We start from the raw sequence: 27572 nt of genomic DNA, 5'->3' as shown, positions 1-27572 counted from the left end.
TGGGTTTCGAATTCACCAAACCATGCACCTACGGTGGCGTAAAACTATACTGAAGTTCTTTTATGCGTAGAACGAGCAACAGCCCAAGTTATTATTTTTATTTTTTTTAAGGGCTACTTGCGCATCTGCGAACACATTTTAATTATAAAGAGCATTAATTTTAGTATAAAAAGATTTATTCTCACAAATGTAAATTAAATACAGTTGTAATTTAACTAATTATATGGTTAGATTTATACTTAAATGCTTCTTATTGCTGCTAATACAGTTGTATATGAATGTTGTTTATGCTTAGTGTGAGTGATATTTTATAGAGAGTTTGGAGAGTAAGAAGAAAGCGTAGTTAAATCGGCTAAATAATGTTTTTAAAGTGAAACATAATTGTTTTTTAATACATTTCTACTCCTACGACATAAATTCAGATATCGAAAATTTTTAAGTTCATCTTGGCATATTTTCTATAGAAAACCCCTAATATTTTCACCTGCCTTTTCAGCAAATTTGGTAAACGCAAATAGTGTCTGTCTCGAGGGCTTAGAAATATTAGAATACAATGCTTGCATATATTTTTGCATGACTTTACATTCGGTGGCTGGTTTTACTCTTCACCTGTCGTAGGCTTTTGCGCATCAAATTTTTCCACTACCGAAATCCTCAATTTTCAACAGCTCACAGGTGTATTTAAATAATTTCTCACATTTAGCTGGGTTCTTGGCATCTGGGTGCATTTGTCCAAGTCCTCCATTGCTCAAGTAGGTGCCACCTTTACCCTCTACTCTCGGATCGATGGCGGCAAAGACAACGGTGCGTGAGCCCTGTTCGGGGGTTTTGAATAGTAGTTTCTTCACGAATGGCACATAAGTGGTGGCGCTATGCTCGAAGAGATCGGTGTCGACAATACCTGGATGCACAGCATTCACTTGTACATGCGCTGACTGTGCGTCCAAGATGGTTTGTTGATGGCGTGTAGCAAGAATTTGTGCCAACTTCGACTGGCTGTACGCAGTGCCCGGGTAGTAGTGTTTGCTGTAGACGAGAAGGATATTAAATAAATATTTTTAGTAGTCTAAAATTGTTTTATGTGCTAAGTAGGCTTACATTCCATTGATGTCATTGTAATTTATGCGTCCGATCAGATTCACACAAGACGATATGTTGACGACACGCGAATTTTTGCCTTCTTTGCCAGCCGCCTTCAGTTCGGGCATAAGCAGATGAGTGAGCAGAAAGTGGCCCAAGTAATTGGTGGCGATATGAGATTCGTTTCCATCGGCGGTTAATTTGAAGGGCGCAAACATAATGCCAGCTGTGGGGAAATTGTTAGTGTTTTAGTAACTATACTGTATATATAATATATGTAATATGTATTTGCTTGAAAGATTTCATTTCGAGTTGAAATCAAGTAAAAATTTATTATTAGTTTTTTATCAGGGCAAACGAATTATTTTTCCATTTACTATATTTGGATTAACTCACCATTGTTAATTAGCAAATCCACTTTATTGTAACGCGCCTTAATTTTTTCAGCAAATTCTTTAACGGATTTAAAATCGCCAATGTCAAGCGTCTCGCATATCAGCTTGCCATCACTGGTTGAAAGATCGACAACGGAAGTAACCGCGGCTTTGGCGCTAACGGGATCACGAACACCTGAAATGCAAATATTATATAAAGAAAAGCAGTGAGTGAGTGAGCAAATCAACGAGCACATCAAAGTGCGCCTAAATATATGCAATGCGCAGTGCGTTAAACTTGAATATGCGCATGATTGTTACTAAATTGAAGCGGGCTTTTAGGCGTGCTTGGGTATGGGCCGCGCCAAGTACAACGGAAAACCAACAGCAGATTGCATGTGAAAGAGCTTTTTTGTATTTACAAAATACATAATTTTACACATAGGGCGTACGTGTGGATCTATTTTGTATTTTTAAATAATGAAACAGTTGTAATAATTGCTTTGCAACACTCTTGGCAACCTCAGCTTAAATAATTAATAGTTTCATCATGCTTGAAACGAATTCTACACTGTCGGTATCGAGTGCAGCATAGCGATTTTGTTGGCATAAAAATTAAGCGAAGCAGCTTTAAAAGGAAGGGCGCTTACAAATCAGGTTGAATTTTTATAATATTTTTCACATTTAACTCACGTAGAAGTGAATTTTCTATTTACAGTGGTGGCGAACTAGTTAAAAACAACTTGATTTTTTGTTTTTAATCTGATTAAACCAGATTTCTGATGCGATTTGTGGTTTTTATAACGTTTTTTTCACAAGAAAAAAATTCAATAAGTACTATTTTTGAAACCAAACGAGGCGCTGATTGTGATTAAGATAAAAGCTTAAAATATGTTTTCTCCAAAATTACTTTAATAGTTACAAATGTGTTGTGTATATTTCGTTATTTTTTTCGTGCACCCCATACCACCATCTCCAAGCCCGTCATATTTGAATTTTTTCTTCGTAATGTTCATCATGTTCGGTCTACTGACAAAAAAAGTGGTGCACTAATCTAAACAGGGCTACGTCGCTGAAAGAAAAGCACTTGGCGGCCAGAAACTTGGGCCAATCTAGTACGTAAATCTAGTAGTAGTGGTATTTTTTATTTGATAACTGGTACAAGAAGCACATTCCTGTTTATCATAAGAAAGTATATAAGTCACCTTGGCATACCAAACGGCTTAGGCATCTAAAGAATCTAAAACACAAATTTTCTAAACTGTATAAAAGGTCTGGAGACCCAATGCACTTCTCAAAATTTCAATGCCATTTAAAAGAGTTTAACTGTTTGAACAAGTTCTTATATAGAAATTACATCTTGAATTTCGAAAACACTATTATTTCGGATTCGAAGGCCTTTTGGCAATTCATCAAATCAAAAAAGTCTTGCTCAATGGTGCCAAACAATGTTTTTTATAATGGCAAATATGCAAATTCTGCCATAGAATCTGCCAATTTATTTGCTGACTTTTTCTGCTCTAATTTTGAACCCGACTTAGACTCCGATTCTAGTTTACCCTCTAATAGTTTTTCACCTCTCAATTTTGGCACTTTGTGCCTATCTGTTACTGACGTCGTCAAGGGTATTATGAAGCTTAAGTCTACAACGAAAACTGACTCGGATGGCCTTTCGGGCATTTTTCTGAAGAATTGCTTGTGTCTCGCTGAGCCTCTCACAATTATATTCAATAAATCGTTGTCCTCTGGTATCTTTGTTGACGACTGGAAATTTACTTCCGTTACGCCTATATTTAAGAGTGGAAATAAAAACGATGTTAGCAACTACAGACCGATTTCGAAGCTTTCGTCTGTCTCAAAACTTTTTGAGATAACAGTGAATGAAAAGTTATATTTTGCTCTCAAAGGCCTAATATCTACCAACCAGCATGGTTTCGTTGCAAGTCGCTCCACTGTCACTAACTTGTCTATTTTCAATGATTACTGCATTTCAGCCTTCCAGAACAGATCTCAAGTTGATGCAATTTATACAGACTTCTCTAAAGCGTTTGACAAAGTATCGCACCGAATACTCTTGTCGAAGCTTGCATCATTGGGTATACACTCCACGTTTTTGTCGTGGATCAAATCATATTTGTCCAACAGGCACTGCGTAGTAGCCGTTGATAATACGACATCCCGTGCATTTATTGCATACTCTGGTGTCCCACAGGGAAGTATTCTAGGACCCCTCCTCTTTATACTTTTTATTAACGATATTGGTTCTTGCTTTTCGTTTGCAGAACACTTGTTGTATGCAGATGATCTAAAAATATTTGCGGTGATTAACAGTCTTAGTGACTCTGAAAAGTTGCAAGCTGACTTGCACAATGTTCGGAACTGGTGCTATTTAAACCGTTTGTCACTAAATATTAGCAAATGCTTTCACGTAAAATATGCTAAATCAAACAATACTTTGCATACCTGGTATAATATTGCTGGCTTACCTTTGCAATCCGTTGAGGAAATTAAAGACTTAGGCGTTATTTTCGACTCTAAGCTGAATTTCACCAGCCATGTTAACCACGTCATAAGACGATCATATGCGATGCTAGCATTCGTTCGCCGTAATTGTTCTGCATTTACCAACCCACACACTCTCAAAACATTGTATTGTGCTTTTGTTAGATCAAGATTAGAGTATGCCGCTATTATTTGGAGACCGTACCAAATAGGTCTGTCTAATCGGATTGAGAGAGTTCAGAAAGTCTTTCTTCGTTTTGCGCTCCGATCTTTAAACTTTTCTGAACCTGTACCATCGTACCGCTCTCGATGTTTATTAATTGACTTAAAACCACTTGATAGCAGACGATCTATTCTATCGTGCTCATTTATTATTCGTATCATTTCTGGATCTATCGATTGTCCTTCCCTTTTAAGTAAAATTCAATTTAATATACCCAATATGAGGCTCCGACAGTATGAAACCTTAAAATTGGCTTCTCGAGAACCAACTATGGGGTGAATGCTCCGATTCCTAGGGCATGTGCAGATTTAAATATGTTTTTCAATTCTTCTGGTGCTGATTTTACATGGCCGTATGGCATCTTAGTCAATCATCTTAAATCGTTCTTTTCATAGTATACTACTAAACTATTGTACATTAGCTTAATATAGTCTGTAAGAATGTATCCATTCAATGACAATAAATAAAATAAATAAATAAATAAAGAATAACGGTCGATTGGCAACCTCAATATCAGTGCGCGTCAAAACCAACCCTTTGTGGAGCCTGACGTATGCTTTGAATCTTTGTAGTGGACAAATTCGCAAATCAGGAAGTTATTCTTCAGAACATGGGCAACATTGGAATCTGTGGTATCTCAATATGTTTTTGAGCGTTCACATTACATTCGGTCTTGTGAAGTTTATAATATATTACGACACACACATCATCAGATTTCATGCTTAAGCATAACTGTGAAATTCACTCTACTGGTTCTTATCGGCGGGCGGCGTAGCCGAATGGGTTGGTGCGTCACTACCATTCATGAGTGCGTAGGTTCGAATCTCCGTGCATGAAACAGCAAAATGATAGAAAAACTTGTTTCTAATAGCGATCGCCCCTCGACAGGCAATGACAAACCTGCGAGCGTATTTCTGCCATGAAAAAGTTCCTCATAAAACACCATTTGCCATTCGGAGTCGTCTTAAAACCTCCATATGTGGAACAACATCATGACGCACGCCACAAATTGGAGCAGGAGCTCGGCCAAAAACCTAACAGAAGTGTACGCGCCAATTATTTATTTTATTTTTTATTTGTTCTTACTTCGTCATTCAAACCACATTTTTCAATTTGACAATTTTTTTGGATACGATTTTAAGCATTTTCTTCCATATAAAATACTTGCAAGCACGTGCTTCCCAGAAAATTATAAAAAAAAAAACGTCACAAATAACCCGATTTCTCAGGGTTTTCAAACTTACACTTTTTATACTAAAATTGAATGGGCTATAAAAATACATAACCAGACGTTTTCTAAGAATTCTCAGAAAAAAATTAAAAATTTTGATGAAAATTTTTTTGAAATTTGTTAAATAGTCGTGAATTCTGTGAAAAGTTTGGAACTTTGATGTAGAAGTATTTTATTGTGCAATAGACTATGGTTTTATAAAAAATTTACAAAAAAAAAATTGACCATGAAAAAATATGGCGAATTGTATAAAAAGATGATAATTATGTGACCGCAAGTGTATATTCCTATTAAACTAAACTTTTGTCCACCAATGTATGTGTAGTTTTCTTTTTTAAATATTTTAGGGAATGACTTATGAAGAAAGTGAAACGAAGAGCAGTCCCCAATGGCAAGCAAAATTTGGACGTGAATGCGAAAGAATGTTGGTAGCTCAATAGCTCCAAATTTAGTAACCACTTTCGAATTTTCATCATACATATTTCTTTCTAGACTTCTTACCACTTCAATTTAAAAAACAACCTTTAGTAATAGCGAAACTTACCCATTATAACAGTTATATCACACGCCAGCAGTTTCTCCACAGTTCGTAGGCCAATGCCACGATTGCCACCTGTAATTACAGCTACACGACCAGGTTGCTTATAAAGTGCTGAATCAAAAAAATCAAACAAAAAATACAGCAAATCTTTTAATAAATAGTTTTTTACTAATTGAAGTAATTAATTAAATTTTATATAAGGGTGGGCAGATGCTATTAAAAGCGAAGTTGTATAAACAATTTCCATTGTTTATTAATTACTTTTAATTGACCTTCTACAAACACACACAAACTTGTTACAAATACTCACCAACACGATCGCGTGATCGATAAATGAAATCGTGGGCCAAACCAACTAGGCCAATGTATTGATAGCGCAGCTCCGTTTTCAATTCATACCAATTTTTTGGCATCTCCTTTGACGTTTTGGCAAAATAGAAACCGCAAAACACAAATAGCAGCGAGAGGACGGTAATAATTAGAAATACCATTTTGGACGGCTCAGTTTAGTTTACGGCGGAAGAAATTGAATAGCTGTAGAGAGAAAAGCACACATGAAAAATAAAGAAAATTAGTTTTTATTTCACTTCAATGTTCCAGCAGAGCTCAAAAAATGCGATAAGCTCATAACTGATAAGCTATATTGGCTGCTTCGCTTGATAAGGGCCGCATGACGACAGAAGTGCAAAGTTCACTAACGGCTGACAAACTCGCAGCATGCTTCTGAGCATATACATACAATAAATGGTATGCCGCCATAAATCTGATTGTCGAATACGCCATTCTACAGAGGTTTTTATTTGTGAAACTACATTCACATTTGATGGAATTGAGAATTGAGTTTGTTTTCATGAGTTTTGCCGGCCGGCGTTATTTGTGTGAAAGTATGAAATTGCGTTAGTGGCCAGACAACATTGGTTAGCATAAATTATTAATATTTTAATAGAAAATTTAGCTACTTTTATTTCCCACAGTGAGCCGATTTAGTCGTAGTACACTCGGATGGAATAATGCAAAACCGTTCCTCTAATCGATGCCAGTAAAAACAATAAATATATTTTATTCCAGCATACTTTATACCAGGGCTTCTTAAACTGTGGGTCGCGACCCCCAGGGGGGTCGCGAGACTACTGAAAGGGGGAAGAAATTAATTTTTTAAACTTAAAAGCACAAGAAGAATTTGCCGAATTAACAAGTGATACTACCTTGCGACGCAGATTTTCCCAAGTGCCTGTGCATGAATTTTGGATAGAAATCAAATCAGAACATCCCCTACTATCGGAAATGGCAATGAACAAATTACTGCCATTTTGTAAAACATATTTATGTGAATCAGCCTTTTCCACATTAACTTACATACATAAAATCAAAATACCGTTCAACTTTAATAAACGTTGAAAATTGATTACGATCTGCACTAACTCAAATTGAGCCTAGATTTAATTATTTGTGTAAAAATAAACAATCACATCCGTCACATTAATATTGTTTGATGTTAATAATATGTTTTCTTATAAAAAAATTGTTACAAAAGTTTATTTTTTCTATTGAACAAATATATATATAGTTTTATGTCATTCTATTTATTGTGTTTTATTATGACCGATATCCCGTCAACGTTTCCAATTATATATATGTGAAATGAATGGGTACTTATTCTTTAATCCCTATTTTTTTACATTGTAAAATAGTGCGATGTTACATCTACATCTACGGTTAATATTATATACATATATTTCATTATATGGAGGAGGGGGTCGTTTGAAATTTCCTAAGCTTGAAGGGGGTCGCTATATAAAAAAGTTTAAGAAGCCCTGCTTTATACTACTCAAAAAAGTTTAAACTTTTTTTGTCCTGGCCAGAGTTGTGGCACAGAATAAAAAAATATAGCTTAAAAAAACTAAAAAACACGCTTTTATTGCTAATCGAACTAAAAAGTAGAAAATAAATTTTAATGACAAAGGGACCTATAATGAAGTAATAGCAAATCGAAGGATCAGTCATAGTCAACTACCTCAGAACAGAATTATAACAAAAATTAAGATACAAATAGAGTAATTCAAATAAGAGTTAAAAGCGTGGGATGCTTGATATAGTAAATATTACAATCATTCTATTGGCAACTACCTATGTACAGAGGGTTATGAAAGTGAAGCAAAATGCAAAATTCAACTATCAAAGGGCGCTCCGGAGCGTTCGAGAACAAGTAGCTAGCAGCAGCTGCAAGCAACCGACTTCTCGGATTTTATTGTTATGAATGTCCATTCTGACGTATATATAAATTAAATTAAATGCGATTTTCTCAAAACAATGTTTTTTGGACTGGTGATCACTGTAACACACAGAGAGGACGTAGGTTCGAATCTCGGTGAAACACTAAAATTAAGAAAAACATTTTTCTAATAGCGGTCGCCCCTTGGCAGGCAATGGCAAACCTCCGAGCGTATTCCTGCCAAGAAAAAGCTCCTCATAAAAATCTCTGCTGTTCGGAATCGGCTTGAAGGTCCCTCCATTTGTAGAACAACATCAAGACGCACGCCACAAATAGGAGGAGGAGCGCGGCCAAACACCCTAAAAGGATACACGCGTCAATTAAATATATATATATATATAACTGTAACTTAAAAACCGCTTGGTAGATTTCAATAAAATCGATACTGTTTTGAAAAACATAAAAAAACTCGTGCTCAATCGAGGAATTTTTTTCAAAAATTCCGATTTTTGAAAAATATTTCCTGAGGCCGCCATATTGTTCATTTTGAAAAAAAAGCTTCGATCAGGCACAATATTACCTATTAATAAAACTAATTTCTCTTGTCCGATTTATTTTAGATGAATCTCCAAGGACTTGTGATGATCACCGCAAGGGACTTCTGAAGAAACGGGCTCCACACAAACAGCGATAACTCTTACAATTAATAATTTTTTTTTAATTTTGCTAAGGCAAGTCGAAACATGATGTATTAATGCTATGCTATGCAATTGACTAGCAAAAAAAATTATTGAAAATCATCATTTTTTCGGGCCTCTGACTACCCCTTAATCTAAATGAAAGGCCTTTTAAAAAAGTTACTTTTATGGACCGCTTGTCCAGTTTGTAACTTTGATATCCCAGAAAATATTCAGCACGTCATTAGTACCTGTCCTGTCTATAAAAATTTTTGTTGTGAACATTTTGGTGAAAAAACATTGGATCTCTAAAATATAAACATGATTTTGAACGGTAGTGATTTAAAGCTCTGTACAAATTCTTATCTGGCTGCCTCAAATACAGGGAGCTTATTCTAAATGAATTCTCGTAATCCGTTCTTTATTGTGTACTAATTAATATTTTCATTTCAGGATTAGTTTCTGAATAAGTAATGTTGAAGAACAAACAACAAAAAATTAACAATGCGCCAAAATAATCTTTTTATTCATTCTACCCCTGACTAACATTCTTATTATAGAAAACAGCGTGTGCTCCTAGACGCCTGGCCTGTTATTGCTTATTATAAAATGTAATATCGAATTTCGCATAATTTTTTGCAACCTCAGTAGACCTCGCTTACAGATTTCCTCCAACTGTCTATTAGTAGCATGAAATTGCACAATTAAATTAATTATTGCTGCTCTTTGTATTTTTTTCATATAGTTAATAATAATAAAACGAACTAAAACACTAAAATAATCCACTAAATGAATGTCTATAAAGATCTGTGATGTGTGAACGAGTAGAGTAATTTTTGTGGATTTATTGCTATTCATTGCATATGTAAGCGTACTTTTCAGTGCTACTTTAATTGTGGTAATGAACTGAATTTTTTAAGCCTGAAAAATTGTAAGCTCAGTTTAACTGGAAGACAGAGTTAGTCTTGCACTGAATAAGCAGTCCTAAGTCTGATATATACAGTAGCAGATAATTATTGTATGCCTTTAGGAATAATCAGCAGAATTTTAAATTGACTAGCAATAACCATTTACAATTGTTTTTAAGCATCAAAGTTGAGTTGTAAGCAAAAAATTCCTTAATTATTTGCTAATTCAAATTCGAATTCCATCTGAAGTATAATTTCGAAAATATTGCAAATAGTTACACAGTTTGTTTGTAAACTTTGTAAAAACAAACTTAGTATGCCTGTACACCTGTGTTCCCAATAAAAGCAGCGCGGCGTTTTTTTTATAGAAATATAATTTCTACTACAACAAAAATTATATAACTGAAATTTTCAAATTTTTTACAAAATTAAAAAAATATAATAAATTGTATTTAAATTTCAAACTTTTTAGTTAGCATCTTTAGAAAAATGTAGGGCTCTCGTTTGGTAGTACGAATACTCGAAATTTTGTTTAAGTTGTAATTTATTGTAATTAAGAAAATTTACAAGACTGCCTGCATAAAAAAAAATGTCAAAAATCAACGCGGTTTTCGAGCCATTTCAAGCTTGCACTTTGTTATACCAAAACTTATGGGCTATAAAAATGAGTACTTGAATTTTTTTTTAATTCTGAATAAAAAGTTTGAAATTTTAATGAAATTTTATTAAGAATTTGCTGATTGTTTTAAATTTTTAGACAAAATTTGAAACTTTAAGTTATATATATTTTTTTTTTTTTTTCAATAAAAAAGTAAAAAAGAGCTATTTACTTAGTACTAATAATCAAAACTTTGCAATACGTCGCGCTGCTATTATTGTGAACACAGGTGTAAATATGCCTGTATTGAACTTTTCACTTGACATAACTACAGCGCATTTAGATCTCGAATACATCTGTATGCAGTTGTTACCTATTTATTTACACATCCATTTGTATCGAGTGTTTACACCATCTCTAGCAAAGGAAGGTGCGTTTTAAACTGAGTGGCAAAATTATGTGAAACTACAGTTACATAAAATGGCTAATTAACCAGTCAAGCGTTTGCTTGCCTTCGTACTTAAGCACAAGCATTCCATTGGGAAGCTCATGACTCTTTAGTGTAACGGTTTTTTTAACCATTCTCAATTTTTTCTGGTTGAGGTGGGTTTCCTGAGTTCGCTAAGACTAATCGCAGCCAATAACGCAGTAACGGAACCATTGCCCCAATACTTATAAGCCATTAGTCTTGACTGTCCTATGTATGTATACATTTTTTTCCGTTGTAAAAGTTCTTCGCCATTCAACTGGCTGTTTATTCAAACAAGCCCATTTAACTTCTTTAGCCCAAGTCCAAGAATGCGCGCGGTCTCCTCCGGTCGAGTAAAGGCTATTCGAGGTAATATGCAAGAGGTGTTTGACAATGACATGTCAGATGTCTGCAATATTAACGTCCAGCTTAGCTCTGCAGAAATTGAGGGCCCTCCTATTCGTGATAAACGCAATTACTAGGTTGATATTATGCGACCTCATTAATGGGGGTTTAAGTGCATCTCCAAATGGATTATCGAAGTATGCCGCGTGCTTAAGCAAACGATTCCTTCAGTGTTGATTTTTTGTGTTGTTGTAGCAGCTTAGAAATCCGTGATTCGAGAGGCGAAAGTATCAGCCGTCCCAATCGACACCGTTTCACGATAAGCTTAGGAAAAAGCAGCATCGAGGGGATAGCACCAAAAGGAGGGGGTTATTAAATAAGTAAATTTAAGCGGACATGTGAGAAGATATTTAACATCATTTAGGATAGCTTCACATGCTGTACATATACTGAGTACGTCGGGGTCAATTCTGGATAAGTAAGAGTTTAACTTGCAACAATATCCAGAACGTAACGCGGATCTCACGACACAGTTCAATCTCGATGTCTGCAATGGTTTGTGGTTGGAGTCCGATAAAGGCATACAGGACGCGAGTTTACGAAGGTGATAAAGAACTCCTGGTGAATGTATGTTTGTGTTCTGCTGGGCCCAAAAGGCCCAGGTGGTTTCGCTTGCAGCATTTAATTCACAATTCCACATGCAAGCTCCAACAAAAATATGCAATTTTTTGCCTTTTGTTGATTTTTACAAATATAGACTTTTGCCGCTTTGCATAGACATTATTTCTTAGCATAGCTTTACACGAAGTGCTGACTTCACGGTTGCTTAGATTTCAAACTAGCAAATAGGTGTTAATTTACTACCGCCAAAACGTCAACAAAAAATTCATACAGTCGATTGTGTAAACTCATATGCGGCTTTTGGACATGAACACACTCTCACAGCAACTCTCGCGTGCGAAGTAAAGAAAGATGCATTCAATTACCTAAGTAAAAAAAGAGTTAAAAAGATGCGCTAGTGGTAAGTTAAATAATAAAGTTGGCTTTAAAAGTGTGGTTGGCATGTGTTTGTCTAAATAAAAAGACAGTTACTATTTTATTACTTGAGCAACGCAGAATTTTGTATATGTAAAGCTGCCTGATTGGCTTGAAAACTTGTATTTTTATCGCCTACATGAAAGCCCACTGTATGAGCAGATTATGGAGCTTCAATAGTTCAGTAGGCAGCTTACAGGCTGCGGACTTAAAACAATTTCCGCACAGCCTTTTTGTATGTACTATATGATGATGAATTCAGAGCTGCAAGCAATTGCGTTGGCAAATAAAATTCTTGACATTGATTAGGGCTCACTAAAGCAATAATTAAATGAATAATTATGAATATTTGTGAGTGGGCTTTCAGTGTAACTTTGGCTGGTCCACTGTTACTATTTATTCTTCAATAATAGCTGCAGTACAAACAAGTTTATTTGCTGTGACCCACACATTTGGCCGGAATAAAAATTAGTTACAAAGCAAATAAATTACGCCTGTGTTTTTTACTCTACAAACACTAATTTGACAAACATATGTACATGTATGCACATTAGGGTGTCACATCAAAAAAAAAAATGTTTCTACGGAATTCTAAAATTGTTAATATTTTAAGTAGAGAACGGGTGAATTTTGTCTTCGGCCATAAAAGTTCAACTCGGTTTCGGGTCGGCTTCCTCAAAAAACAGAAAAAAAAAAACAGAAGGCTAACTTTGGCCAACATTTTGTTAATTTTTATTCCTTCCGAAAATATTCAAAAAAGCGTTGGGATGTGCATGATAACGATACGATTTTCTGTAATAAAAAAATTATTTTCATTTTACGAACTGAACACTTTTTTATTATCTTTTGCTGCTAAGAAATTGTATCATTTATGAATACTGGTATCAAAGGTAATATTTCCCGTTGAAAAATATTTCTTTAAAATATCTATCTGCTTGTCGATCGATTGTGGCCACTGAGTAATTGTTCAGTGCTGCAGGTCAGTTCTATACCGTTAGATGATGATGATCATTAATTGCCATCGCGCCGATCACTTGACGTATAGTGCCAGGTAGATGGTGCCGATTTAAGCTACTGAGATTCAAACTTATTTTGTAATTTTTTATTAATAATCAAATTTTAATTAAATGTTGGATTTTTATAAAGTCATGGCTTTTTTAATACTTGTAAATATATTCGGGTCGGATTGGTCAAACTCAGCCTTAAAAATCGCTGTCATTCGTCATTCTTTAATTTTAAAACTTCTGCCAAAGTATGTTAAGATTTACGTGATTTGGACAGATTTTAGAATAAGTCCAAAAATAGATTTTTTTTGTATACATAAAACAAATTTTTTTTAATATTTTTTTCAAATAAACAGATGAGATAATAAAAGAGTTTGTATAAAAATGTTTAAAAATTTATAAACGAAATCAAAATAATAAGGTTTTTTTAAGGTATTTTCATTTAAGGTTATATTTTTTTACTGAAATTTGTATTTACAGTTGACTATAAAATAAAATAAGTTTATAGTTACGGCTACTGTGGCCTTAAGTTAATGTAAGGTACTTTTAAATCGGTGCAACTCATGTAAATCTTAATATTTTTCAGAAATATTTTGACGAAAGTGTTTTTTTAACCTGTTAACCGGGGAATTAGCTATTGCTCAACTCGTTTCAGATTGGGGACTTTTTCTTCGCAGTGATAAGTAATATCACACCTCAAATTTTATTTATTTTGATAAAATATTTTATAATTCAAATGTATTTAATATATATAACCACTTTAAGATTTAATAGATAAGAACAACGTAGAATGTAATGCGTTCAATATATTACGACTAATTTCCATGACGAAAAATCTCGTCATGCCCATTGCAGAAGGCTTTTATGTATGACGAAATATCCCGCCAAAATGTGTGAGAGGCGCGATTATATGCGTTTACTTTTCTAATATCACATTGTCATTCACAAGGCAGATATCTTTACATGCGACATGAGGGCTGCACTAGTTCTGAACCAGGAATTGTTAAGGCTTTCCCTGCAGGGGTTTTCGGCTGCGTGCCTAATTTAATTGACCTTAAACAAGTTTCAGTGCATCAGTGCAGCAAAAAACACTACAGCGAATTTCAATGTATCAAATAATTTGGCAACAGCCCATTTCATAATAAACTGGATTGCGGAAAGAATTTAGCTGACCCAAATATGCAGTCCCTTTTGGCTTTATAAAGCGTCATATTTGCAGTGCGAATTCTTCACTGCTAAATTTTTAAATTAAGTTTTTCTCTGTGATATTGAATATTCAAATTTAGCTCAGCCAGCAAAGAGAAGTGACATCGCATTGAAAACTTCACCATAAGACCCATAATGGAAAACACGCCACGCACAGAAATGCTAATAAGCTAAAGAAGAAAGTTAAAGAGAACAGCCCGACTTGTTAAAACTGGGGGCAAAACAAAAAAAAAAAAAAAACAAAAAACCATCAAACAAAGAAATAACTATTTCTCAATTTCTGAGTATAAAAGTGTTTCCTACAGCAAATGCAAATTTGATTCGTTACAGCAAACGTACCTGTAGCTGAATGAGCAGACATATACCTTAGCATGTGAACAAAGAAACAAACAATCAGCAAACGAATATGGCCAATAAACAAATTATTGCTGACTAGCATTGGCAGAGTGCCAAGAAATGTAGGAGACAAGAGTTTGTGATATTAATTGAAAAGGTGTAGCGAAGAAAAAAGTTAGAGTTCATTGACATTAGGTGAATAAGAATGAAGTAGAAATGCTAGAAACTCAATAAGCAACTGATAGCATGTTGCTGAAGTGGAAAATGCAAATGGATAGCGAAAGAATTGGCTAACTGCTGGGAAAGCAAATATATAGGTACAATATTAAAATAGACACCGGATATACATTTTCTGACGCTTTGGCACTAACACATTTTATACCAAATGGAATTTCTACAACTACAATTCCGAACTACGTTATCACTACGATTCGGATTTACATCGAGCCAAGAACTGTCTCTCACGCAGCATTTGTAAAAAGTTACAGGGAGTGATATATGCTCTTACAACAGCAACAAAAAACGTGCGCAATCACTTTAAAGCGCCGTTTTATTTTGAATTGACTGCTTGTTAGCGAGAAAGCGCAGTATTTAAACAACTTAAACGAAAGCCACAGAAAGCAAGCAGTCAAAAAACGTTTTACAATAAGTTGCCAAGAAACTGAGCTAAATGAAACAGCGTTCGAGTAGTTACGTGCAACTAAGCTGATAAGGTGAACTTTTGGGTTGGTAAAGCAAAAGAAATGAAAATATATAAGAAAAAAAAAATAAATGCAAGCATACATAATCATACTTATAGCGGAAAAGAAGCGGTAGCAATAAACTTTCTTTTTTCAAACACATTCGACTTCTCGTATACATACTTATATACATACAGGTAAGTATTTATGTATGCATTCACATAGGAACGTGCATGGAATTAAGTAGGTTTATATGCTACTTTGGCACTTTAATAACTTCGACATTGGAAAATTGGCTTAAATGTGCTTGCCTGAGGCGCGAAACGATGAGCTGAGTAATGCAAATAAATTCCAAACTGTTTTGAAAAGGCAAAGATATAAACGACTCCTGCTTTGAAGGTGGTTTCCTAGCAAAAGCTAAATATTACTTCTAAAGATTGTTCTTAAAAGCGTATTCAGTTTACATACCTTGATATTTACAGGCTTATTTAATATTGCTGTTGATGAGGAGTTGTCGTTAATTTTCTTTGCAGGTAATACTGTATCTGATTTTGTAATGACATCAATCATGTGTAAATAAGTTTTTTTGTTGACAGTTACTTTCCAAGGCCGCGTTTCTGTCAAGTCATATAAATTTTATTAATTGTGTAAATATATTTTTCCTCCAACGCTTAAGCACTTATCGCACTATACGATGTTCTTTAATCGCTTGTCTAGCCGCGCTTGCTTTCATAAACATATATTGAACAATAACGCTTGGTATTAATAAATAGAGACTACAGGAAAGGCAACCTGAATCGCCGCGCAACACGTTTTTTACAACCGATCGCAGAGAAACTCGCTAAGTGACTAATCGCCCAACATTGCCGGCGCGTCTTCAAACACCTGAGCCAGCGCTTCGCAAAACTTGCAATGTCAATGGGAAGTATTTCCCAACGTAGCCATATCATTGAGTAATACTCTCTGCTAGCGTGTTGGCTGCTAAAGTAATGGCCGCTGGAGGTGCAGCGTAGATAAAAATAACAAATTGAGGAGGCACTCTTATTAAATGCTCCACTGAAAAAAGCTTCACGACAAAATGCAGCCTCATTTCAGTCTTATGAAAATGGCGCATTCATTCTTAATAATTTGCTGATCCCAGCAATTTCCAATAGATTTGCTAATGTTATTATTTTATCGTGCATTCTAAACAAATTCACCACTAATCGACATAAACAGGAACCATGTGAGCAGCTGACCAGACAGCTGTTATTTAAAAATAGAAATAGCGTAGCCACTTGCGTTGGGAAATTTGCGTTAACTGAGGGAATTTTATTGTAGAGGATTTTTACTGAGGAATTTGTGCGAAACATTAAATTTAACTGTTTAATACCAAATAGTAACAATGTCAAACTATGTTTCAATTAAAATGTATTTAAAAAAGATACAAATACGTACAAACAGCATTTTGTTTAAGAAAAAGTTGTTAACTGCCGTAGTATAGAAATAGACAAGCAATGGAACGCGTGAAGGTTAAAATATACTTACATAAATATTATATATATGTATGATAATTGGCACGTACACCCTTTTTGGGTGTTTGGTCGAGCTCCTCCTCCTATTTGTGGTGTGCGTCTTGATGTTGTTCCACAAATGGAGGGACCTATAGTTTTAAACCGATTCCGAACGGCAGATATTTTTTATGAGGAGCTTTTTCATGGCAGAAATACACTCGGAGGTTTGCCATTGCCTGACGAGGGGCAACCGCTATTAGAAAAATGTTTTTCTTAATTTTGGTGTTTCACCGAGATTCGAACCTACGTTCTGTGAACTCATTCGGCTACGGCGGCCAGGTTAAAATACTGATTTTTTTGTTTAGTAAAAAAGTTATTCAAAAACAACTTATTTGTAGAACTATACATTTTTAAGGAACTATATCTTTAAATAGTACTCATAAGAGAATAAAAATAGAATAAGCTAAATTTACATGATGTTCCCAATGAAATAGTATTATCATACTAACCGCAACAATGGATGGTCAAGTTAATAGAAGTAAAAGCGGTGGTTTGTGTGCTGCTTCTTCTACATGGATCGTATACGTTAGCTATACGCTTGAAAGAATACAGAAGATACTTAATTCTCTGGAAATTTGACAGAATCTGTTGGGCTGATACCGTTTCAGATTTATTCCCTTATTTTTTGCTGGCAATATTATTATAGATGCCTCTCCAAACAATTTTTTGACACTTACACTTGCTGAAGTGTTGCTTAAAAGAACATAATATTGATATCTAAAAGGGACTTCTCAATCACCGGATCCCAAGTCAGTTGAGAAACTTTGCTGTGATGTTGAGCAGCACATTAAAGCAGTGAGATCCACTGCAGGCAAATAGAAAATGCCTGGAACACAATACCCCAGGAGAGATGTGCGACTATTGAGAAAAGTTTGTCACGGAGGTAGTATGATGCTGTCATTGCAAAAAAGGGTTTCCAACAAAACATGAAGTGGTTTTCTTCTTGCTCTTACTCTTATTTTGATTTGAACACAAGCTACTGTGAAACGTGCTAAATTTAAACTTTATGAGAAAATGTTAGTACTCATTTAATATGATAAGAAGAAAAACTATATAGGGAATGTTGTCTTGGCATAGAGTGATAAATTTGTGACCCCCACTGTATATGTATGCAAATAAAAATATAAATTTTTATTTATTAGATCCATGCATAACTGTATGTACTCGCACGTTTTCTTATCAAAGTCCCTTATATCGAGTACTCACTGTTTTTTCACTTATTTTTATTGCTTCACCGTTTTTCAGTGTTCATTCACACATTTTTTTTATTGATACTCGGCTGCTTTTGTTGTATTTTTCCCAGTGCAAAGATTTATCTGAAGTAATTTGAAATTAGCTTCTTAAGATTTTAACGAAATATTTTCAACTAGTTGCTCTTGGACATTCGTTGCGAAACATTGAAATTATTTAAATAGCGAACTTTCGTAAAAACGTGATATTTTTGCAAAAATTAAATATGTATTTACAAAATTGTCATTATAGCTTCGGTTTAATAATAAATATTTTAACGGTGATTTTCGTGCGTTGTACCGGAGCTAATAAATACAATGTGTCCTTAGCGCAAATGGATAAATGCAAGGAACTTACCCTACGTAATACCGGATATGCATATACACAATTCTTTCACATACATAAAATGGAAAACAACAAATTAAATGCAAATGAACGCTTGCATTTGAAGTTCTATGTGTTGGCAGCCATGGACGCACATATCCTGTTGGCGACCAACGATAAACCGCGCAGTAGGGATCGTGTTTACGAAGTGGGTGCGTGAAAATGTTTAACATTCATAATTGGAAATTAACAGTTAAAAAACAGGATACATAAATAAAATCTTACAAATTCTTACTTTATCAGTAATTGGCGCCGGTCAAAATTCCTTCTCGACAATACGTAGCAGTATGGGTTGGCAACGTGTCTCCACAAGTACGGTACCACAAATTTTATCAAACTACGATCCGACGCCCATTGAAATTATACAAACAAAGGGTATGTATGTATAATAAAGTGAAGAAGTGGTATTTGTACCCGCTCATTGAGAAATACAAACAAGCTTGTATATAGATATATACAAACATACATTTGTATATATGTACATACATATGCACATAAGCAGCTGATAAGCAAAGTGAAGTCAAAGCCACTCTTTAAATAACCACATTTGCACATATTGCTCGCGCATACTTACTCATGTGCATGTGTATGTACTCCTATACCGCAGATGGCACACTTTCGGTTTACATAACGGGCTTTAAAAAGGAGCCGCTTTTGAATTACACGGATTCCGCACCTTTAGAAATTAATTACCTCAGTTTTAGTACGTTCGGCGTAGCCTCGGCGAAATGGTTCTATGATTGTCAATTCGATGGCTTCGGTAGGTTTTGAATTTTTTCACAAATACTTAGTGAATTTTTTTCTCAATACTTTTCACTTTCGCAGCCGAAGAAATGGAAACAGAAGTGCATGCCCTCGATCCATTACATGCTTTGATTGCTGATTTAACCAATAAATCGGCAAATGGGTCGGTGCCAATGGATCTCAAGTCGGTAAATTTCGCCTTTCAGTTGAAATCGGTCGCATACAATCACGAAAAGTCAATACTACACACACGCTTGCAATTATCGTTGGTGAGTACCGTTGGCCGTAACATATGATCGGGAAGTGTTATTGAAAAATGAACTTGGGTTATATGGAAATGCGCAAAACAAAAAAAAAAAAAACAAATATCTTATCATGAAGGTTGAATTTGTATATTAGCTGTAAGATTAGTTAAAAGAGAAGAGTTTGCACTTAGCGAACTACAGGGCCCGCCATCTATCGTTACGGATTTGAACTAGGTATTATTTGAAGAATGGTAACACTTAGCTGTCATCTGATTTGACAGAAAATTAGTTTTATTCTTCCGCTGAACGAAAATGGTTGTGTATACGCTCAAAGAACGCTGGGAAATATTGCGACATTACTTTGAAAATCATGGACCGAATGAAGCGTATGTCCGTTACTTTGCGAAAAAAGTAAGAGAAACTGGGTTGCTTATTGACAAACCAACGCGTGACCGACCAAAAACCGTGCGGTGCCGTCAAAGACCAGTGTTATGCCAACAAACCAGCAACAATTGATGCACTGAAGACCAACATACGCGATGTCATAGCTGAAATACAGCCGCATACAATCGAAAATGTGTTGAAAAATTGGACCATGGTGCATGGCTAGCCGAGGCAGCCATATGAATGAAGTTGTGTTCCATCATTAACCGGTAGGATTGTACTTCAAAATAAAAAAAACAGTTTGGAAAAATATTGAGTAGTTTCTTTTTTATAGCATTTTTAATTCCGTAAAGTTATATGGGGACCCTTTACAATTCATGCAATTCATGCCTTCTTTCAATGAAAGAAACGCAAAAGCGCCACCAAGCGATACACCGGGAGCAATCCAACGATTGACCCCAGGTCCTCTTGCATAATATCCGGAACATATCGGAACTCAACCTTATTAAGTCTGTACGAATTCCAACAACTTCAGTTTTGTACCGAAAAGAGTCGCGCAGCCCTCGCACGATTTTTCCATTGAATTTTCTGCGCACTTTTTTCCATTGCGTCTGCTGCCTGTGCTATTACACGATCAATAACACTGCTAACGCACTTTGTTATAAAATTTGTTTTTTATAAAGTGAGAAGACAAAAACAATATTCTTTTTTTTTAATTATCCCACACTTTTATCAAAAAGAAAATATTAAAAAAATGTTTAAATTTCTTCGCTCTTTGGTTTCCTTTAATAGCTGTTTTCGAAAAGCAAATAACAGCTGGCAAGGGCAAATGGCTTATTTTATACAAAAAATGCATTTTATAAATTGCTGATATTTATTAAATTACTCAAATTAAAAAATTATTCTCAATAATATTGTGGGGAAAACAGAACAAAACTGTTTAACACTCCGTTGGGCATCCGGGTCTGCAAAACTTTTCTGGCCAGACTTTTCCGACTTCGGAAATGAATTTAACATATTTTTATTATAGCTAATGGTTTGAGCTTCCAGGTAGCTTCCTAAAATTTAATTCTCTATGGGTTTATGGATATAACCTTTTAAAAAGAATCCTCGAATAGGACAACGGAGGCTTAATACAATTTTTCGCAGGTCTGAACGTGTTAAAGGCTTGGCTCAAGTAGAAAAAAGCTGCATACCTCGACTTTTGAACTGATCATCAAAATTTGAGCGTATAACCAATTTTTCACAGGTTGAAGTACATACTTCCTCGAAACTTTACACTTATTAATTTGATGAAAAAGTTCGTATAGCATTCAAATCATGACATTTAGTTGCCCATGGTATAAAAAGTGTTAAAATATCTTAAGGAGCGCTAGTAATCTTCAAGACAATAAAACATACGATAAATTCGAAATTTTGGTGTTTTTTTTTTTCATTTTTGATAGCGGTTTAAATGATTATTTGGCTTAGGGCATAATTAGAATTATATGAGAATAAACTCCTTTCAATTCCTTATTCAATGAGCTATAAATTATGAAAATCACTATATTTTTTATTTTGTTTGAATTTATTATATTGATTTCTATGTAAAATTTGAAAATGTACTTAAAAAAGGATAAATTGAGATGAATAATCATAGTTCACACGTGATAGGCAAATTTTTCGGTTTCGAAGCAAAAATATTTATAATTCTTAGAAAATATAAAGAAAAATTAATTTGATCGACTATTTGGTGGATTATTCCTGTAGACGTGGATATTTAAATGACGTAATTTTCACATATAATTGTTATTTTGAATAAAAACACCTGTAAAAATCTAAATTTTTGCATATCTTATTTTAAAACAACATAGCCGCGTCTTTTGAAACACGCTTTATAATAATATTGGAATGCATTTTATTTCACGTTAAGAGTATACATGTTTTATTCGCTGTACCACTTTTTCTTCGCGTGAATGTAGTATTGGCAAGACCCCCTACTGACGTGGAATGCAGATGCGAATGGAATTCAAGCTATATCCTTCAGCTACAGCGATGCGCCAAAAGGAGTTTGGAAGCCTGATTTAATAGTGCTCAAGTAAGTTGATTAATCTGGAGCAAAATATAAAATAATTTTTGAAAAAATTAAATTTTAATTGTTCTTTACTCACCACTTCAGCTCAGCTCATCGCATCGATTCCCTACATGAACCCGATATCGGTTTGGTGATCTATGCCAATGGTAATATTACACTGCTCAATACAAATGCAGAATTCACCACATGGTGTGTTGATACGAAACGAAATTGGCCACATGAACGTCTAAATTGTGGACTCATTCTGGGCTTGGAGTCATTTTCGCCCGTTACACATGAGCCCATCACTTTGGCTTATGACAACACCTTGCCACTGCCTGTGGAACCGTTCAACATGCTAAGCGAGTGGCATTTCAGGCAGATAAGCCTATCGGTGATTGCCAGTGATGATAACAATACAAATCGTTATGGTGAGCGCGCCATTGCACAGACCATGAATGGCGATATATCGTTGGAGTTTACGATCGAACGGAATGGTGTGTTCTACAAGAATGTATTCACGATGCCGATTTTGGGTGATGATGTTAAGAAATTTCATCAACATTAGTTTTTGTGAAAAAAGTACTTTTCTTTTTGTAGCCTGCGAAACTCTCATTATTTTGTCCTTTCTATTGCGTGGCTATCGACGTGGAGGTCTGATACTTGTGGTGTTCTTTGTAATCGCTATGGGTTTGATGTTTGTGACGAAACATGCACCGACGGCCTATATACCAAATACATGTGAGTTGATTTTATAAAATAAATGGCATTGGATAACTTGTTTACATTCTTTTACTACAGTGTATGCCTATCAGCATGTTATGAGAACTGCGGCATTCTGTTATTTGCTGCACGTGACTTTAATGTGGTTGGAATTGTATCCACCGAAGGCGAAACCTATGGACTGGATGATGACTTTGATTAATGTATCAGCTTTGAGGTTACTACTCTGCATGCGAGTAGCGGATGTAAGTCTTAAGAGTAGCTTTTAGTAGAATTTTGGCTAAAAACTTAGATTTTGTGAAAGTGAGGGTGTTTGTGTGACAGTCAAATACCAGCAGTTTCTGCTGAGTTGGAACTCTTAGGTGTGAAAGTTTGATTTTTTCTGAAGAAATTCTTTTTTATAATATAAATGTGAAAGGTTTTCTAAAAAGCTAAATTTAAAATTGCATGCTCTAATGCCCAGTTAAACCAAGTTTACTTAACTGGAGTTTAAATTTGAACTAAGTTTAAAGCACAAAGCTGTACTTTTATGAGAGCTTAAAGCCGTGTTCAACTTTGGCTGTTTTGTAGAGCAACACTGTTTTTCTTTCCGTGAAACGACAACAGCTGGTGTTTATTTACAGATTCGATGTCATGCTTCAAAAATTTACTAGTTTGTTACAAAATTGAAAGCGTCCTTTACATACTCATATCTTCTTAGGGTTTTTTAGAACCCTATTTTCAGAGTAAAAGATCGCATTATTTGAAATGGGATATTTAATGCGTTTATAAGGGGTCAATTTTTCAGTGCAAGATATTCTGCTTTCCAAATTTATTACAGCTTGGTGGACCAGTGGCTGTTATTGTTAAACAACTTTTCATATACATTGCATTGATTGGGTTAATTTGCAGTTATGGCCACCCTAGCATTCACCAATCCTTAGACATTTAAGTTTGATATCATTTTTTATCAATCACGCTGTCCGCGTAGATGAATATTTTTGGCACGTATGATTTGGTAAATTACCTTAAACATCGCGAACAACATTTACAAATCTAAAAAACTGGTTTTCAAACATCCACACACTTCCTGCTAAAATCATAAAGCATTTCCATCATTCATCATACTCCCCCGAAACATTAAAATATGAATGGCTTGCCAGTCAAGCATTCTTTCCAAGCATGAAAACGAGCTAAATTCGTTCAACTATGCTTGTAAACAAACATATTAAATTGTAAATATTTTTCTTTTTTCTAGAGCGACGAATATGTGAGCATTCAGACGCATCCATGGCGCGAGATGGCTAAAATGATCAACAATTGCTGCTTTATCATCGTCAGTATTTTGTTCGTGGTCGTCGATATTCTGCTGTTACCGAACTTCTAAAACAATCGTTTACTTAGAAATGGATGCTATATATTTTAGAATGTACTTTATCTGTTTAATTGAAGTCAAAAGCCAAATTAATTATTTTTTAATGAAAAAAGTTCACTTAGCATTTTATTTTTGTTGTTACTGTACACAATGCATTTAATAAATACAATATATGTTTGCATATGTATGTATCTATGTATGTTAAAATATTCTCATTAACACTTTAAACTGGCACATTCCGAATTCTATTGTATGCATGCACCACATTCCTCAACAGCGCCATTTTGAACATTCAATGACGCCATTTTCTTTTCTATATTGTAACTTTCATGAGCCTTGCCATCGTGAACTTCATTTCTGCTTTGCCATAGTGATTATTTTATTCAAACAATTATTATTTATTTAGTTAAATACATTTGAAATAGAGATTAATGCAAATGGGGAAGAGATCAAACATTGTTGAGGGCGATCAACAGTGAGTTTTCTTCTACTCCTCCACTCTTCCACTGCTCTCTCTCCTCATCTCTGTATCGTGCGGCTGCTTGCTGTCGTTCTTGTTGTTCTTGCTGTTCTTGTTGTTGTTATTATTATATTATTGTTGTATTGACGAACACTCTTGTTGTTATTGTTCTTGTTGTCGACACATTTGTAAGGGGAAAAATTCATCAATAAAAATGCATTGTAAAATAAGGCAAATTCCCTTTGTGGGGAAAAATATTATTTAGATCCTTAGATCGTAGAAATTCCTAGTAAACCATTTAGTGACTACCAAAACAAAAAGCAAATTCGTAAGGCGCGTTGGCCACCGGCAGGCAGACCTTCACCAAATTATTAAATATTTAATCCTTATGTCCTTGTAACAGTTATATAAACTTTCAACTCCACTACGATGAAGTTGTTGTCTTGCCTTTATTTCCGTTTGAGTTATTCTGATATTTTTTGTTTTGTTGCTTCCCACTAATTGTTGCTGATTTAGTGTCCGAAATGTCCATAGCCACCGTAGTGTCCCAGATCGAGTGCTGGTGCAGCATATTTCACAATGGAAGGTGCGGAGGCGTACGAGATTGACGGCGCAGAGGCGTACGAGATTGAAGGAGCTGCGGCATACGAGACTGCAGGAGCAGCAGCGTACGAGACTGCAGGAGCGGCATATGAGACTGCGGGCGCGGCATATTTAATGGCTGGTGCTGCAATAGAGATGGATGGTGCGGCGTAAGAAATGGCTGGTGCAGCGTATTTGACGACTGGAGCCGCAACTGCAACTGGGGCCGGAGCCGCAACGGCAACTGGGGCGGCTACCTTAACGACGGCTGGTGCAGCATGTTGAATGACCTGCAAGAGAAATGAGAGATTCTTGTGAGAAAGGATAGAAATAATTGCTTTTGGAAGAAATTTAAAGACGTTGAAAAAAAAACCAAAGGCAATATAAAAAAGTTAAAAAAATTATAATACAAAATTTGTGATTTTATAGGCTGCGCTAATTTGAAGATTGTAATTTTTTAAAGCTCTAAAGCTCTTTAACTAAAATCACTCACTGAGGATTACCATGAAAGCTCTAAAGCTCATTATTAACTAACTAGGAAAGTGTTTTATTTCAAAGCTGCAAAGGTCATTATTAAGTCAACTTTTCTATAAAAATTTCAATTGAAAGCTCTAAATCTCACATTTTGCTTACAGAAAGATTGATTATCATTTTCATTAAAAATTTAGTGGTCAGTCAACAAAGGTTTTAGTCAAAAACTCGAAAGGCAATGATCAACTAAACTTGTTTAATACAAATTTTGGCTCAAAGCTCTAAATCTCATTACTTTTAATGAGGATTTTGGTTTAAAGCTATAAAGCTCAACAATTTTTATATAGGATTTTATTTCAAAACTCCGAAGCCTGTTTTAGTCAAAATCATTGAATATGGATTCTACTTCAAAGCTTTAAAGTTCACATTTTGTTTTGAAGAGGAGTTGATTAAGAACTTGTTAGTGAAAATTCGTCAGCTAGTCGCATTTAGACAACGTTGACTTCAGTGACTTTTAGGAATGTAAAAGAATTTTTCAAAATTGTTTGCACTTTTCGCAGACTATAGCTTATTCTACATTGTCCATTTGATTTATGTAGGTCTGTTAAGTATTTTTTGATACGAATCACTTCCTTAATTACACATCTTTTTTTGTTTTGGTAGACCTTGGTTTTGAAGTGAAAACGTGTCCTGCACTTCCAATGTTTATACGCCCGCCAACTCCTAACTCACCTGGCTGAAGGTGGAGTAGCTGGTGGCGGCTGGTGCTGCTTTCACTACAGCTGGCGCAGCAACTACAGCGGGAGCGGCATATGCCTTAACGACAGGTGCTGGGGCATAGCTGATGGCCGGTGCTGCGTAACTAATAGATGGCGCCGCATACGATCCATGACCCAAACCCAAATATCCAGGAGCAGCGCTGGCAGCGGCGATCAAGCTGAGCAGGATCTAGTTGGACGCAACGGAAAGGAGATATTGTTTAGAATATGGGAAGGAAAATGCGTGAAAATAATCACAAGCACACATATGTATGTGTGTATGCATGGAATTTTGTTGACTCATTGCACTTTAAACACTCGCGTTATCCTCACCAGATATTTCATGTTTGCTAACGCGTCGATTTTACAGGGGATATATGCGGTTTGCTTGCGAATTGTGTTGCACACGTTTGATTTTACTTGATGCACGCACACGATTTGTGTAGTAGTCGATTGGTTGGTGGAAAAGTCAACTGTGATTTCTAAGCTGACAAGCAGTTACTTTTATAGTTCAACGCGTTCGATCGTAAATTAGAAAAATTATTTCCAAGAGCGCAAAAACACAACAAAATGTGCATTCTTGTACGAATTGAATACACACAAAAAAACAATAACTAAACAAAAAAATAATACTTATAAATAAGAGCGCAAAAATTCACAATCACCCAAAAGCTAAATGATTGCTATCGGTTAGTTGTGTGCTCAACGCCATTTATACATACATACAGCATATATGTGTGTGTATGCATGTGGGACAGACGAAAGACTCAAAGCGCGAACTTGCGCCGACTGTGGCAAGCTGTGGTGACCGAGACGATTCTTGTGCTGCCCAGTGCAACGCCAAGTCAAGTCAATTCAGATGCGGCTACATAAGATGTTAGCATTGGATAGTTGTTGTTGTTGCCCATTTAGTAATGCGTGCAATCGCCAATTGAAGTTGGAATTGTAGCAATACGCCGTCAGCAATGGTCCGTCGCCTGGCTTCGCAAATGCATTAAGATGTGCTAGCAGCGGCGTTGGTGGCAAGTAAAAAAAGAGCAGACCGAGTTTTGGAGACCTTTTGCATTTGATCGCCAAATGTGACATTTAGTTGAGTACATGATTTTCCACCATTAGCTGGAGCCGAGGAGTTGATGAATTTAGCTTTAGTCGGAAGCTATAAAGCATATTATTTTTATTGCAAAAAGTCTTTAATTATAATTTGGTACAA

General features: G+C 35.3%; 3 protein-coding genes across 3 annotated transcripts; 1 reads left to right on the top strand and 2 right to left on the bottom strand.

Moving 5' to 3' along the window:
• Window positions 1-158: 158 nt before the first annotated feature.
• On the bottom strand, window positions 159-16697 carry LOC129245554 (dehydrogenase/reductase SDR family member on chromosome X). The gene is made up of 6 exons (XM_054883771.1): window positions 15890-16697; window positions 6262-6485; window positions 5955-6062; window positions 1477-1650; window positions 1099-1306; window positions 159-1026 (listed from the first exon to the last, which is right to left on the bottom strand). The coding sequence occupies exons 2-6, from the start codon at window positions 6440-6442 to the stop codon at window positions 630-632; spliced, it is 1068 nt and encodes a 355-aa protein (XP_054739746.1). The 5' UTR covers window positions 6443-6485; window positions 15890-16697; the 3' UTR covers window positions 159-629.
• A 1561-nt stretch (window positions 16698-18258) lies between these two features.
• Window positions 18259-24236, top strand: LOC129245551 (uncharacterized). The gene is made up of 9 exons (XM_054883767.1): window positions 18259-18740; window positions 18832-18963; window positions 19196-19348; window positions 19414-19601; window positions 21923-22038; window positions 22120-22550; window positions 22615-22755; window positions 22816-22982; window positions 23975-24236. The coding sequence occupies exons 1-9, from the start codon at window positions 18431-18433 to the stop codon at window positions 24101-24103; spliced, it is 1767 nt and encodes a 588-aa protein (XP_054739742.1). The 5' UTR covers window positions 18259-18430; the 3' UTR covers window positions 24104-24236.
• Window positions 24237-24282: 46 nt separating this feature from the next.
• Window positions 24283-26825, bottom strand: LOC129245552 (cuticle protein 16.5). Its single transcript, XM_054883768.1, has 3 exons — window positions 26696-26825; window positions 26337-26552; window positions 24283-25423 (listed from the first exon to the last, which is right to left on the bottom strand). The coding sequence occupies exons 1-3, from the start codon at window positions 26705-26707 to the stop codon at window positions 25064-25066; spliced, it is 588 nt and encodes a 195-aa protein (XP_054739743.1). The 5' UTR covers window positions 26708-26825; the 3' UTR covers window positions 24283-25063.
• Window positions 26826-27572: the final 747 nt, after the last annotated feature.

Source organism: Anastrepha obliqua, chromosome 4, assembly GCF_027943255.1.
Source record: "Anastrepha obliqua isolate idAnaObli1 chromosome 4, idAnaObli1_1.0, whole genome shotgun sequence".
Classification (NCBI taxonomy): Eukaryota; Metazoa; Arthropoda; class Insecta; order Diptera; family Tephritidae; genus Anastrepha; species Anastrepha obliqua.
Note: the sequence above shows the minus strand (reverse complement) of the source record. Positions and strands in the feature narration are given on the sequence as shown.